A 16118-nucleotide genomic window follows, 5' to 3' on the forward strand; every position below is an offset into this window, starting at 1 on the left:
GACCTCAGTGATTGACAAAGTATCTGACTCCTGTGCTTCGGTAATGAGGATCTCAATGAAATCTTCTACTTGCTGCAGCTACAAACTAGGTGGATCGGCCATGCTAAATTGCCCGTTGTGTCCAGGAATGTGCAGGTTAGGTGGATTAGCCATGGGAATTGCAGAGTTACAGAGATAGGGTAAGGAAGTGGATCTGGGTGGATTGCTCTTCGGAGAATCAGTGTGGACTCGATGGCTTGCTTCCACACTGTACAGATTCTATGATTCAATGATCCAAGCACAATCTCACAATAAGGCAAGACTGGCATTGCCAGTGGCTGTGAACGTGATCATCATGGTGAACCTTCAGGGTGGAGCTGGAGATATTTGCAACATCCCACACTTTGTTGTCAACTTAGGCTCTCAATTCAAAGGGTGCTAACCAAACAAAGAAAGGTACAGCATAGGATCAGGCCCTTAGGCCCATCAAGCCTGCACCAACACATGATGCCTTTCTAAACTAAAAGCCTTACGCGATTGGTATCCCTCGTTTTCTGCCCATTCATGTATCTGTCAAGACGCATCTTGAATGTTCCAACTTGTAAAGCAGTGAGCCGACCTTGGTTTGACAGAACCTGAGTTTCCACACTGTGGTTAAGGTACCTTCAGCTTGTGCTGTCATGGAAACTGAGATAACAGTCTTCAGGTGTCACATCACAGCTAAGTGGACAATTTTGTTGATGGAGTGGTCACCAGGTCCATGTGGGAAAAGATGAGTTCCAAACTCTGCACAAAGGTCTGTGCAGGGTTGGTACAGGACTCCTCCATGCACGAATGTAGATATTCCAGCCAACACCTGAAGCACTAGCCTTTTTTTATATAGCTACACAAACAGGTGGCTGGAAGAACACAGCAAGCCAGGCAGCATCTGGAGGAAAGGAGAAGTCAACGTTTTGGTATTACCTTTTTTCAGGACTCCTGTTTGTCTACCTTGGATTCAAGCATCTGCAGTTTTTTTTTGTTGCTAGCCTTCTTGTATAGCCTGCTTTATTGAAGTGCTCGGAGTCCTGTATAACAGAATGCACACACAGCCTTTCCTCGCTCTGCACTGGCACCTGTGCTGCTGTTGTTCCCTGTCCTGTCAGCAGGTCACCAATACCCAGTGTATCACCCTATGATGTCTAACTTCCAAATTATCATCAAATTGTACACAGTGTGACAACCTGAGCTGGTGGCTGCATGTGAAGTTTTGAGTAGCTGTATTCTTGCACTTTCATCACAGACTGGCCAGGTTACACCTCTTGGTTACTGTTACTGTGAGAGTGAAAGCTGTAAACATTGAACTTTCATCATTTCCTTTCAATGCCCCTGACATTCATCAAATAGAAAAGGTGTCAAAAAGGACAAGATTTTCTGAATTGGCAGCAGTGATCAGTCGACAAACTCAGGTTGTGGCTCACCATGCCTGTTTGACAGTGTGACAGAACTGATCATCCTGTGTTTGCGTCAAAGAGTTATTGAGTTGTACAGCATGGAAATAGATCCTTCGTTCCAACTTATCCGTGCTAACCAGACATCCCAATCTAGTTCCATTTGCCAGCATTTGGCCCATATCCCTCCAAACCTTTCCTATTCGTATACCCATCCAGATGCCTTTTAAATATTGTAATTGTACCCTGCTCCACCACTTCCTCTGGCAGCTCATTCTGTACATGCACCACATTCTGTGCGAAAAAGTTACCCCTCAGGTCCTTTTTAAATCTTTCCCCTCCCACCTTAAACCATGTCCTTCAGTTTTTTTCCAGGAACCTACCATCCTGTGTAGAAAAAAACTTGCCTCGCATATCTCCTTTAAACTTTCCACCTCTCACCTTAAACCTATGCCCCCTAGAATTTGACATTTCGACCCTCGGAAAAAGACTTTGACTATCCATAATAGAGATAGTAGGAACTGCTGATGCTGGAGTCTGAGATAACAAGGTGTGGAGCTGGATGAACACAGCAGGCCAGGCAGCATCAGAGGAGCAGGAAGGCTGACATTTTGGGTCTGGTCCCTTCTTCAGAAATGGGGGAGGGGAAGGGGGCTCTGAAATAAATAGAGAGAGGGGGAGGCGATGATAGAAGGTGGATAGAGGAGCAGATAGGTGGAGAGAAGACGGACAGGTCAAGGAGGCAGGGACGAGATAGGCTGGTCTTGGGATGAGGTCAGGGTTGGGGAGATTTTGAAGCTTGTGAAGTCCACATTGAGACCATTAGGCTGCAGGGTTCCTAAGCAGAATATGAGATGCTGTTCCTCCAGCCTTCAGGTAGCATCGTTGTGGCACTGGAGGAAGCTCGGGATGGACATGTCATCCAAGGAGTGGGAGGGGGAGTTGAAGTGGTTCGCGACTGGGAGGTGTTGTCGTTTGTCACGAACCCATTTGACTATCCATGTCTTTCACAATTTTAAAGACTCGTGGTGCAATCATTTTGGGTGATGGGGCTGTCATGATTGAACAGTTATTAACGTGGGCGAATTGTCAGCTGTAAACTGTGACACTTGCTGTAGTACTCAGCATGTGTGGTTAAGGAAAACATATGATTCTTTGGTACAAGTCCTGACACATAGAGACTGTTGGTGAGTGAGTGATAGGGATATAGTATGTTGAACATCATGTTCAGTTGTTGGTCCACCTGGTGGAATATGGCATTTGATGTTGTGTTCGCTGATCTCGATCACTTGTGGGAGATCACTGAACTCTCTGCATTATTGTATTCAGTGAAATCAGGGCCTTAGAGCTTGGCTGCAGACACTGAGTGCCACAAAGCACTGGTCCCAGTGCCTTCTGACACTTTGTCTGAGTTAAGGGATAGGGGAGGGGTGGAATTGGCTCCCTGTAGATAGAACATGTCACCTCTTATTCACAGCTCTCCAGTGTCAGAAAATTTTGGAATCATCTCTCCACTGTTGGGCTGGATGTTCTGAGAAGTGGCAATCACATGCCATTTCACTTCTTTAATGTAATGATAGAAACTCTGCATTTCAGACAGGAGATTTTGATTCGGGCTCTTTCAGAAATATGTGGCACACTCTTATTGTGACAACTCCTTCACCTAAGGTCCAGTGTTACAGACAGCCACTTTGACTGATTCTGTGAAACGGTAAGCACTTAACGCAACTGTTGAAGTTTGGATGCCGGAATGTGGAGTGCCAGGCCACAAATTGGCAATGGAGTATTTAGTATAGGTCCAGGTGGGTGGGGGTTAGTGTCGAGTCCTGGGGGAAGGGCAGGTTGGGGGCTGCAGGGTTGGAGGTGAGGGAGGTTCGAGTTTTGCACAAGGGGATGGCAGATCAGGTCTTGGCGGGAGAGGGGAAGTGGGTGATTTTCAGGACCCAGGGAGGTAGGGGTCGGTGCATATGTGTGTGCGTATGCGTTGTGTGGTCTTGTGTTGTGTTATGTGTGTGTTTGGTAACTTGGGATGTCAGTTCAATAGTTACTCAGGAGTTAAACTAATTACTTAATATTCTGACTTTTCCTCAGTAGTTCTTAACTGGAGCAAAACCTTCTGAATTCTCTGAAATGAATAGCTATTTTCAGAGGGTTCCAGGTGTAGGGGAATAACCCAGCAGAATCTTCAATTTCCCAGGCAAATCCCTCAGAGTTGCCATTTTGGAATTTACACAGAGCCCCTAGGCACAGCTCCCAACAATGCTGCAGAAATGATTATCCAGCTTTTGGAAAATCCAGACCAGTCAGAATCAACGGCAGATTGACTTCCAGCATCTGTTCCAGCCCCCATGTATTTTCCTTTTAGGTGGAACCTAACGGTTTCAAGGAGTGGAGGCTAGCTATCACTGCAGCAAGTCTTTCATGATTTTGAAGTTGCTTTGAGACTGTAGCCACTCGATAGTGCAGTCAGCATACTAAGTGGCAAGCAGAAGGAATCCGATGTGTTGTGCATATTGGGAATAAAATGCATGCACGAGCCAGCACTGTGACCTACCCCCAACCTCGCCTGCTTCTTGGAGGGAGCAGAGAGTGCTACAAAATGTCACCCCTGTTACGCAAATCTTTAAATAAAACAGATGACCTGACATTTCAAATGCTTTTGCTGATGAAAACTGGTGCTGGAATAAACATCTGTCAACATCTTTTTCGCAAGCTAGCTCAGGTCAGATACAGCATGTTCACAACCACTGTCGAGCATCTTATTCCCCTCAACCTTAGATTATCTTATAAAAATTCTTTCAGGGGCCGTGCACATTGCTGGCAAGATGTTGCCCATTGCTCGTTGCAAAAGTGTGGCATTTTGATTCCCACATCTGTCACTCTCATTTCCCCAAATAGGATAATATATTCAGTAGAAACACTGACAACTTGCAATGCTTTTCCTGAGACCTCGGAACTCCAGGCACTTGAACAGGTGCTGCAAAATCATAGAATCCCTACAGTGTGGAAGCAGGCCAAACAGCATCCCACTCAGGCCTACCCCCCTTCCCTATCCCTGTAACCCTGCATTTGCCATGGCTAATCCACCTAGCCTGAACATCCCTGGACACTATGGGCAATTTAGCATGGCCAATCCACCTAATCTGCACATTTTTAGACAGTGGGAAGAAACCAGAGCACCTGGAGGAATCCTATGCAGACACGGGGAGAATGTGCAAACTCCACACAGACAGTTGCCTGAGGCTGGAATCAAACCCATGTCCCTGGTGGTATGAGGCAGCTGTGCCAGCGACTGAGTCACCATGATGCATAAGCTGTTGGTCTCTATTTCAAAAGAAAAGGCAGTCGCAATTTCTCCTCAGGTGTACAGAATAGTGATGGGTATTACCAAGTCTGAGTGTATTTGCCCATGAGAGAAAAATCTGACGTGGAAAGAATTTGTTAATTGACTTTACAACTCACTCAGCACTTATCATAACAATAGTATTGGGAGAGACTCAGGACATCATCTATTTACACCTCCCAGAAACATGTATAAGGAGATCTGAAAAAGGGCAAAGATACATTTAAATAACATTAGCAAGATCAAAGACTGAACAAAGTGATACAAATTACCATTCTGTAGAATATAACATAGAATAACTGGGCTGAACACACTTTAAGGAATACAGCAAAGATCAGCAGTTCTTCAATACTGCCTCAGGTACTCAGCGCTGAGGAAACAACTCCATTACTGCTAAGCAGCCAAATATCATGCTACGAGAAATACAACCGGGTATCAATATGACAGCTACCCCGAATTCACGAGTCTGAATGCTTATGTGGTTAGAATGAAAATTGGGACAAACCTGGTCGAACTGCAGCACTTGGCTGACCCGCCCCTGCCAGTGCAGCACTCACCTGTGTTTGTAGAGATACAGTATAAATCCTGCTGTTATCAGGGCAAAGAAAGGCACGAGGATGGCAACAGCTACTGAGCTGCTGCTAGTGCTAAGGTGATGCCCTATCGAATCCGTTCCAGCTTCCAGCGTGTGCAGATCTGAATGAGAGAAAAAGAAACAATTGACATGTTCAAGAATGGAGCTTAAAATACAACTGCAGAAAGAAACCATGAAGTTAGAGAGCATACTTCCATTCAGCAAACTGAGGTTTGCGTGAACAGCAACTTCACTTTGCTTCCTGATATGTGTTGATATTCTTTGAAGTTTACTGGAGTAATATCCAATGTCTCATTGATGATAGAGCTCCTCATAAATTCTATAGAACAGCATTTTTTGACAAATCCCCTTATTATTGCTTGAGCTCATATTCCATAATAACATGATAAATCTCCAGATTTCAAGCACAAAGTAACAGTTTCCTGTGGAGCCTCAAAAGGTCAGGTCACAAGCTGCTTACTCTCCTGTATATTTCTGACACGTGCGGTGGAATTCATTCAGTCCTGGCTCCTACCATCATGCATATTGTAAGAGAACATCTTGTGAACGTACTTCAGTAACTGTGTTATAATGGGCAATTCATAGAAATTGCTGAAAGTTGCAATGTAGAAATTGTAGACCTTTTGTTGCAGTACATTTTCTGCATTTTTCACTTGACTTTTGAAAAAAGTGGCAAAGCACTCACTGTTTTTTCTGTGTAAATTGTACAACTTCAGGCAAACGATAAGGTGCTGTCATGTGTGAATATCTATAAATTACTAGTTGAGTTGCCTTGTTCCATATCTCTCTCTTAGCCTCTCTGTTTTTAAAGGAACTTGATGCATTTTCACATTAAACGCAAAATGGAAAGTTAGGGCATGTCAATAGGAGCCTCAGCACCCTTTATAATCTTGTGATAAGTGTTAATGGTGTAAATCAATCTTGCTAGCATAAAACATGATTCATTACAAATGTAGAGTCCTAGTTCTTAAGATGTTATTTCTTTTTGGGAGATTTCCAAAGTGAAAAAAATGAATTTTTCTTCTCCTTTCTGTCTTAAAGTCCCACCATCCATTTCTTCCTTTTAAACAGGATTTAACATTAACCAAACTATGTCATTGTAATGACACAGAAATAGACGACTCAGTCCAACACCATCTATCCCCACTTTCTCTTGTATGCTTTACCAGCTTCCCTTTAAATGCTTTGGTACTTTTGGCTTTAACTACTGGCTGTGAGAGTGAGTTCTGAACTCTACGGGTAACAAAGTTTCTTCTGAATTTCCTATTTCATTTCTATTAGATTGATGGCCTCTGCCTTTACTCTTTCCTGTAAAAGAAAGATTGGCATGGGAGAAATGGGTTCAAACTCACAGACATTGGCACAAGTACTGGGGAAGGAGGGAGCTGTTCCAATGGGACAGCTTCCATGCTGAATCATGCTGGGACCAGAGTCCTGATGAATCACATAACTAGGGCTGTAGCAGAGCTTTAAAAAGCCATCAGATGAGCACAGTGCTAAAGCCAAAGCCCAGCACAGATTTGCTGACAGCCTCCTCAGGGAAACAAGAGAGCTATTGATGCCATCATTAATTCCTTTTCTTATGAAGCGGCAGGAATCACAAATCAATGGTGTGGTCACAGGCCATCTATTTAGGTGTGGCATGGTGGCTCAGTGGTTACCACTGCTACCTCACAGTGCTATAGACCCAGGTTCAATTCCACCATCGGGTGACTGTCTGTGTGGAGTTTGCACATTCTCCCCGTGTCTGCATGGGTTCTCTCTGTGTGCTCCAGTTTCCTCCCACAGTCCAAAGATATGCAGGCTAGGTGGATTGGCCATGCTAAATTGCCCCATAGTGTTCAGGGATGTGTAGATTAGGTGTGTTATAGGGGGATGGGTCTGGGTGGGATGCTCTGAGGGTTGGTGTGAACTCATTGGGCCAAAGGGCCTGTTTCGACACTGTAGGGATCTATGATCTATGAAGAGCATTCCCCTTCCATAATGATGGTCAAACAGCTTTTCCTTGTTTTTATATTTCCATATGACTTTAGGAGAGAATGGTCCACATGGGAGGCAGGTTAAGAAAGGATATAAGGCATTTGGCAATTTGGATCCAAAACTGGCTTCGTGGCAAGAAGCAGGAGGTGATGGTCAAAGGTTGTTTTTCTGAATGGAATGCTGTGTCCAATGGTGTACGACAGAGACTGATGCTGTGTCTCTTGCTGCTGGCCGTGCACATTAATGATCCAGATATGAATGTAGGAGGTTTGATCAGTAAATTCAAGGATGACACAAAAATTATTGGTGTAAAAATTAGTGACGAGGAAAGCCTTAGACTACAGGATGATACCAACAGGTCGGTTAGAGGGCTAGACTAATGGCAAATTGAACTTAATGTTGAAATGAGTGAGGTGATGCAAGGGAGTACAAATTGAATGGCAGTACCTTAGGAAGCGCAAAGGAGCTTCAACTTAGTTTTAGAAGTATTTGACATTGTAAAGATTGATTAAGTTAAAGGGGTAAGACATGGTAGGAGAGCTCCAAATAGTTGTCTCCTCCTCTTGCTCAAGAAGCCTGAGTTTTGGAGTTGGAGTGGCAATTTGGGGACACTGTGGAGGTTTCACGAGGCGGAGGGTATTGTGGATAGCACATATAGACAGGCAGTCACACCGCTGACTCAGACTCCACAGGCAGGAGGTCTAAGCAGGCAGTGCAGGAATCTCCTGTGGCTATTCCCCAGCAAAACAGGTACACCATTCTGGATACTGTTTAGGGGAATGGCCTCTTAGGGGATTACAGCAGCAACCAAATGCATTGCACCATAGTTGGCCCTGCTGCAGAGGGAGGGAGAAATAGGGATAGAAATGCTATAGTTAGAGGGCATTCAATCATAAGGGGAATAGTAGGCACTTCTGTGGCCGCAAATGAGAGTCCAGGATGGTGTGTTGTGTCCCTGGTGCGAGGGTCCTGGATGTCTTGGAGCATTTGCAGGACATTCTGGAGGGGAAAGGCGAACAGTCAGTGGTCATGGTACATGTTGATACTATCTACATAGGTTAAAAAAAAGGGATGAGGTCCTTAAAGCAGAATATAGACAATTAGGAAGAAAGTAGAAATGTAGAACTTCAAAAAGTATCTATCTCAGGTTTACTACCAGTGCCACGAGCTAGTCAGAGTAGAAACAGCAGAATATATGGGACAAACGCATGGCTGAAAAGATGGTGTGAGGGGAGGGTTTCAGATTTGTTGGGCATTGGGATCAGTTCTAGGGGAGGTGGGACCTGTACAAACTGGACGATTACACCTGGGAACGGAACTGATGTCCTTGCAGGGAGTACTTAGTAGAGTGGTTAGGGAAGGTTTAAACTAGAGTGGCAGGGGGATGGGAACCAGAGGAGTAGGGCAGTAGATGCAAAAATTGAGGGAGAGGTAGAAACCAAGGCAAACGTTACTAAGAACAAGAACAGGCAGGGAAACACTGCTGAAAAGAACAAGGGAGGTGATCTGAAAAGCATTTGTTTCAATGCAAGAAGTGTGATAGGCAACGTAGATGAACTTAGAGCTTTGGTTAGTACTTGGAACTATGGCATTATTGTGATTACAGACACTTCCTGAAAGGGGGACAAGACTGGCACCTGAATGTCCCAGGATTTAGATGTTTCAGTGTGATAGAAAGGGATGTAAAAGGGGTGGGAGAGTTGCATTACTGGTAAGTGAGTATCTCACAGCTGTACTTAGAGAGGCTACATCAGAGGACATGTGCAGCAAGGCCATTTGGGTAGAACTCAGGAATAGGAAAGGTGAAATCACAATGGTGGGGATACACTACAAGCCTCCCAACAGCCAGTGGGAGAGAGAGGAGAGAATATGTAGACAAATTTTGGAAAGATGTAAAAACAGCAGGGTTATTGTACTGCAAAACCTGTCCATATACCACCTCCCTCACCTCCATTCAGGGCCATAAACTGCCCTTCCAAGTGAGACAGAGCTTCATCTGCATCTGGTCCAACCCTGCCTATTACATCCAGAGCTCCCGATGTGGTCTTCTCTACATCGGTGAGACCAAGCGTAGACTATGTGACCATTTCACCTTTGCATGCCCCATAATGGCCAACCTAACCTCCCGGTCACTGCCTATTTCAACTCCCCGCCCCGCTCCCCCTCAGACATGTCCGTTCTTGGCCTCCTTCAGTGTCGCAGTGACTCAGAACACAAATTTGAAGAACCACACCTTATATTCTGCCTGGGCACCCCACAGCCTGGAGGACTCAACATTGAGTTCTCCAATTTCAAATAACCTTCCCACCCATCCCCTGCCTCCCCTTCCAGCCCCACCTCCTCTCTTCCATTCCACCTTCTGACCCTCCCTTCCAGCCATCAACCGGATTTATCCCTCCCGTCGACCAACCAGGTCGTACCTACCACCAGTGTCCACCTATCACCAACATTCTGCCTCCACCTCTCCCTCCTGCTTTATCTGCAGCTCCCCCTACACCCACAACCAGTCCTGAATAAAGGTAATACCCGAAACGTTGGCTTCTCCTTTCCTCCAGATGCTGCCTGGCCTGCTGTGTTCTTCCAGCCTCCTGTTTGTCTACCGAAGGTTGTTGTGGTAGGTGATTTTAACATCGCCTATATTGACTGGGACTCACTTTGTGCTAGGGGCTTGAATGGGGTGGAATTTGTAAGGACAATTCAGGCGGACTTCTTGACACAATATGTAAACAGTCCAACCAGGGAAAGGTTATACTGTTATAATGGTTTTGGAAAATGAACCTGGCCAGCTGAGTGAAGTTTCAATGGGGGAGCATTTTGGGAGCAGCGAACAGAATACTGTGAGTTTTAAGATACTCATAGATAGGGATAACCGTAGTCCTTGGATGGAGGTGCTAAACTGGGGGAAGGCGAACTACAACAATATTAGGCAAGAGCTGGAGAATTTTCATTGGAGATGGCTGTTTGAGGGTAAATCCACATTGGACATGTCGGAGTATTTCAAACAGCAGTTGATTAGAGTTCAGAAGTAGCATGTTCCTGTGAGAAAGAAGGATAGGTACGGCAAGTTACGTGAACCTTGGATAACCAGGGATGTTATGACCTTGGTCAGAAGGAAAAAGGAAGCATACGTAAGGTCTAGGAGGATGGGAACTGAAGAAGCCTTTGAAGTATGTAAGGAAAGTGGAAATAACTTTAACAAGGAATTAGAAGGGTTAAAAGGAGTCATGAAAAGTCGTTATGAAACAGAATTAAGGAGAATCTCAAGGCTTTTTAATACATGTATAAAAAGCAAAATGTTAGCCAGGGAAATGGTTGGCCAACTCAAGGACAAAGAAGGCAATATATGTGTGGAGTGAGAAGAGGTATATGAGGTCCTGAACGAATACTTTGTGTCGGTATTCACCAAAGAGAAGGGATTGCTGGAGGATGATCTCAGGGAAAGGAACACTGAATTTCTAAGTCAAGTTGCTGCCAAAAAGGAAGAGGTGTTGTGCATCTTACAAAGTATTAAGGTAGATAAGGTCCTCGGTCCTGATGGAATCTATCCAAGAATACTGAGGGAGGCAAGAGAACAAATTGCTGGAGAATTAACAGACATCTTTGTATCCTGTCTGGCCACAGGCAAGGTCCCAGCGGGCTGAAGAATAACCAATACTGTCTCATTATTTAAGAAGGGTAACGGGGATAATCCTGGAAATTACAGGCCTGTGAGCCTCACATCGGTGGTAGGAAAATTATTGCAAAAGATTCTCAGGGACAAGATCTGTATGCTTTTAGATGCAAATGGACTAATTAGCGATAGACAGCATGGTTTTGTGCTGGTGAGGTCGTGCCTCACTAACTTGATCGAGTTTTTTGAGGAGACGAAGATGATTGACGAGGGAAAAGCTGTTGTTGTCTACTTGGGCTTCAGTAAAGCCTTTGACAAGATCTCTCATGGCAGACTGATACAAAAGGTGACTGGTATCAGGGGTGAGCGGCCGAAATGGACACCTTGTCCAACCCAGTCCAACACCGGCACCTCCACGAAATGGGTACAGACTGGCTTAGTCATAGGAGACAGAGGGTAGCGGTGGAAGGGTGCTTTTTGGATTGGAGGATAGCGATTAGTCGTGTTCCACAGGGATCAGTGCTGGGACCTCTGCTGTTCATGGTCGACATAAATGATTTGGAGGAAAACATGGCTGGTCTAATCAGTAAATTTGCAGATGACACAAAGATTGTTGGAGATGCAGATAGTGAGGAGGATTGTTAGAGGATACAGCAAGATATAAATCAGTTGGAAGTATGGGCAGAAAAATGGCTGATGGAGTTTTATCACAGACAAATGTGAGATGATGCATTTTGGAAGGTTAAGCACAGCTGAAAATTATACAGTAAATGTCAGAACCCTTAGGAGTATTGATATGCAGAGGGATCTGGGTGTTCAGGTTCACAGATCACTGAAGTGACAGCACAGGTAGATAAGGTAGTAAAAGAGGCCTGTGGCATGCTTACCTTCATTGGAAGGGGCATTGAGTATAAGGATAGGCAAGTTATGCTGCAGCTTTATCGAACTTTAGTTAGGCCACACCTGGGATATTGTGTACAATTCTGGTCACCATACTACCAGAAGGATATGGATGCTTTGGCGAGTGTGCAGAAAAGGTTTACCAGGATGTTGCCTGGTATGGGGGATTTTAGTTATGAAGAAAGGTTGGATAGACCGGGTTTGTTTTCACTGGAGTGCAGGAGGTTGAAAGGTGACCTGATAGAAGTTTATAAGATTGTGAATGGTATGGATAGTGTGGAAAGTATGAGGCATTTCCCAGGGTGGAGGGGTCAATTAGTAGGGCAAGTTTAAAAGAGATGTGTGGGGCAGTTTTCCACACAAAGAGTGGTGAGCGCCTGGAACGTGCTGCCAGAGGAGGTGGTGGAAGCAGACACGATTGCAGCATTCAAGAAGCACCTGGAAGAATCCATGAATAGGAAGGGAATAGAGGATATGGATACAGTAAGTGAAGACAGTTTTAGTATGAAGGCCATGTTTCTGTGCTGTATTGTTCTTTAGGTCAGAGGGACATCAGTATGCATTTACATGGGTTTTTGAAAATATCAGGACAGATGGGTAAGGTTAAGAAAGCAAATGGGATATTCGTTTTATAAGTTGAGTCATTGAATACAAGAGCAGGGAAATTATGACAGAGCTGTATAAGATGTGAGTTAGGCCAGAGCTGGAGTACTGTGTGCAGTTCTGGTTGCTACACTACGAGAAGAATGTGATTCTGTAGAGAAAGGGTGAAGAGCAGAATCACCAGGATGTTTGAAACAACAACAGAAACTGCTGGAGAAACTCAGCAGGTCTGGCAGCATCTGTTAACAGAAAGGAAAGCTCATGTTTTAGTCCAGTGACCCGTCTTCAGAACTGCGGACATGATGGGCTGAAGGGCCTCTTTCTATGCTGTAAATCTCTGCTATTATGTTTATGTGACAATGGTGCCTGCATCTTTGAGGGGCTTCACTGCTTCCTATGTGCTTCAGCAACACCTACTCTCCTGATGAGGCAGTCACTCATGGATCCTCTGATTAGTTTTCTCATCCATTCTCTTTTATTGGACAGTGAATTCATACACGGCCCGTTCATTTGTTGCCTCCGAGAAGATTGTTTGGTTGGGCAGAATATAGGCATCATCAGGGACTGGGGGCAGAATACAGGCATTATCAGGGACTGGGGCAGAATACAGGCATTATCAGGGGCTGGGGGCAGAATGCAGGCATCATTAGGGACTGGGGGCAGAATGCAGGCATCATCAGCGACGGGGGGCAGAATGCAGGCATCATCAGGGGCTGGGGGCAGAATGCAGGCATCATTAGGGGCTGGGGAGCAGAATACAGGCATCATCAGGGACTGGGGCAGAATACAGGCATCATCAGGGACTGGGGAGCAGAATACAGCCATCATCAGGGACTGGGGCAGAATACAGGCATCATCAGAGACTGGGGGCAGAAGACAAGCATCATCAGGGTCTGGGGGCAGAATGCAGGCATCATCAGGGACTGGGGGAAGAATACAGGCATCATCAGGGACTGGGGGGCAGAATGCCGGCATCATCAGGGACTGGGGGCAGAATACAGGCATGATCAGGGATTGAGATCAGAATATAGGCACCATCAGGGATTGGGGGCAGAATAAAGGCACGATCATGGACAGGACCTAGAAATGACCCCAGTGCAATATGAGTATCTTCTCAGAGCAGAAGGTTCTGCCTGGTCACTCCTGTTTCATTCTCCACAGATGGTGTTAGACCAGTGAGTATTTTCAGCATTGCCTACCATAAATCAGCCAAGCACATGCACATTACTTACAACAGAAAACCGGCTTGAATCATTCATTTCAGAGATATATGAGCCAATTTTCATGGATAGGTACACGTCACTTCTACATAGTTAAGAACTTGTACAAATCTCTCTGAAATAGCAATGTATAAGCCATAATCAAATTGCATGGGTTCAATAACTTTTTGCAGCCTTAGGCACAGATTAACATGGACAGATGGAGTGCAGTGGGACTGGCAATATAAAGAAAACTGCATGCTAAATGCAACTTACAAGGATTGTAATGATGAAATGTTGTGTTAAAAATCTAGAAAACTTCTGGAATAAATTAAATGGCACTTCAAAGCCTAGCCATGTATGGCAAGACTGAAGCACCTGCGATAAGAGGTGACAACTACAAACAAATAGAAAGAAATGTGTATGTGCAGGCACTTACATTCAACCAAGTGTCAGTGTAGACCAACACCCAGCCTCTTTAATGGCCACTGAATGGAAATGGTTAAGAGGGTGGCTGCCCTCTGGTTCATAGGTCCACACTGCAGCATCCTTTGTAATATGGGGATAGGCTTGAAGCTTCAGCTAACTCATACTGGCACTGCTAGAGCCAACTCAATTCTTCATGTTTGTATCACCAATTCATGACTCTCCATCTGGCTGTTTGTCAACCAAGTGAAAATAATACCCAAAGTCAGAGGCTATGTTGCGAACAAATTGGTAGCTGTGACCAATCAGTCTCTGACGTCAACCTGCCATGTCTTATTTTGTGCTAAACTGTGTAAAACATCTCATGCATACTTCTTGCTGGAGTTACCTACACCTTAATTTCACAAGACAGGTGTTGTCCTAATGGAGGTCTACTTATCTAGAAAGATCAACTTGGTTAATAGAATAGCGGGCCAGATTTTATGATGCCAGCATTTGTCATTAGTTAGATTTGCCCCAGCATCCTTCAGATCAAAGCAATTTTTTACCCATAGATTTTCCAAAAGTGCAAGCAGATAACGGCAGAACAAAGGAAACCAGAATATCGAGGGCTTGGAGGTACAGAGCAACTGAAAAGGCATCTGCTCCATAAAAGAAATTGAAATATTGGAAACTAACTGTCGAAGAAAAAAGGGTGAATTAGCTTGGGTGAATTCAATGTTGAATCAGGTCAGGAAAAGAAATAAAGGAAACAAATTGAACCTAAAGGGATAGAAAAGTGAGACAAAAGGAAAGTAAGAACAAAAAGGACACTTTGAAATGTTCCTGAAAAACAAGGAATGAGACTCCATGCTTTAAAATTATTTTTTGGGACTAAAGTGGTTGATAGGCAGTCATGAGCAAACACTGCATTGCTAAAAGGGTACTTCTGGTCCTAATGATTAGGCTTACTTGTGAGATGTTTAGTTCAAATCTATTCTAGAAATACAACAATTTCATATGATTTAGTGCTTTTCAGTGACTGTGTGAATGGTGAAATGGCATTTTTCATACCTTATGGTTGATCAACACAACTCAGACAGGAGTCTTTTATTGTTACAGAAAAGGATGTATCTGATCTCCTCTCAAGTTGCTGTATAGTTCATGCATGAGGGCCATTCGTTTCACTATTATATTCATAGCAAATTCTGATCCAATATGTCAGGAGCAATGATTAGGTGTGGAATGATAAATGTGAAATAGAAATTATTTACCAAGAATTTTCCAAATAGAAATGGTAGATTTGTCAGGTACCACTTTTAAGAGAGAATAAAGATGTTTTAGAGGCTAGTGCAAAATAGGTGGTAGAGATTTAATAGTCTGCTTTGTATTGCCCTGGTTTCTTTTAAAAGTAAATCAAACAAAGTGTAAAAATAAAACAAAGAACCACAGATGCTGGAGATCAGAAATGAACAAAATCAAAAATTGCTGGAAAAACTCAGCAGGTCTGGCAGCATCAGTGGACGGAATACAAAGTTAAATATTTCAACCTCAGTGACCTTTCTTCGGAACAAGCAGAGTGCAAAACTAGCCACTCATTTGTTGTTATAAATGTAATATCTGTATCATAATTGACAGAAAGGTCATCAACCTGAAATATTCACTTTCCACAAATACTCCCGATTGCTGAGAATTTCTCGTATTTGGTTTCTTTTTTAATTTCACTTCACAGACTTCTGTTTCATGGAAATGAACATAATTAATTTATACCACAAAGCTTGCATTTCCGATCATATACAGAAATTTTTTTGATGGGCATGTCACTGGGGTTGTAATATATTTTACTTTCTGCATAGAAAAAGAAAATCACCCATTTCCAGTGATTTTCATCTCACTCTATGATGGATTATTCTAGGCTACACCTTACATTGAACAAACTTTGAATTAGGACCTTTCATGACAACTGGCTATTCCAAGATACTTTCTGGCCAATGACATACAATTCAAGTGTAGTCACTGTTGTAATGTGGCAGTTAATTTGTGCCCAGTAAACTCCCACAAACAGCAATGTGAT

At 43.9% G+C, this 16118-nt stretch overlaps 1 protein-coding gene across 1 annotated transcript in view; it reads right to left on the reverse strand.

The window, feature by feature from the left end:
• Positions 1 to 16118, reverse strand: part of csmd2 (CUB and Sushi multiple domains 2) — a 613472-nt gene that overhangs the window by 2631 nt on the left and 594723 nt on the right. The window contains exon 62 of the mRNA XM_048612954.1: positions 5310 to 5448. Within this exon, the coding sequence (XP_048468911.1) occupies positions 5310 to 5448 (139 nt within the window). The remainder of the gene's footprint in view (positions 1 to 5309; positions 5449 to 16118) is intronic.

This window comes from Rhincodon typus, chromosome 27, assembly GCF_021869965.1.
Source record: "Rhincodon typus isolate 14 chromosome 27, sRhiTyp1.1, whole genome shotgun sequence".
NCBI classification, from domain to species: Eukaryota; Metazoa; Chordata; class Chondrichthyes; order Orectolobiformes; family Rhincodontidae; genus Rhincodon; species Rhincodon typus.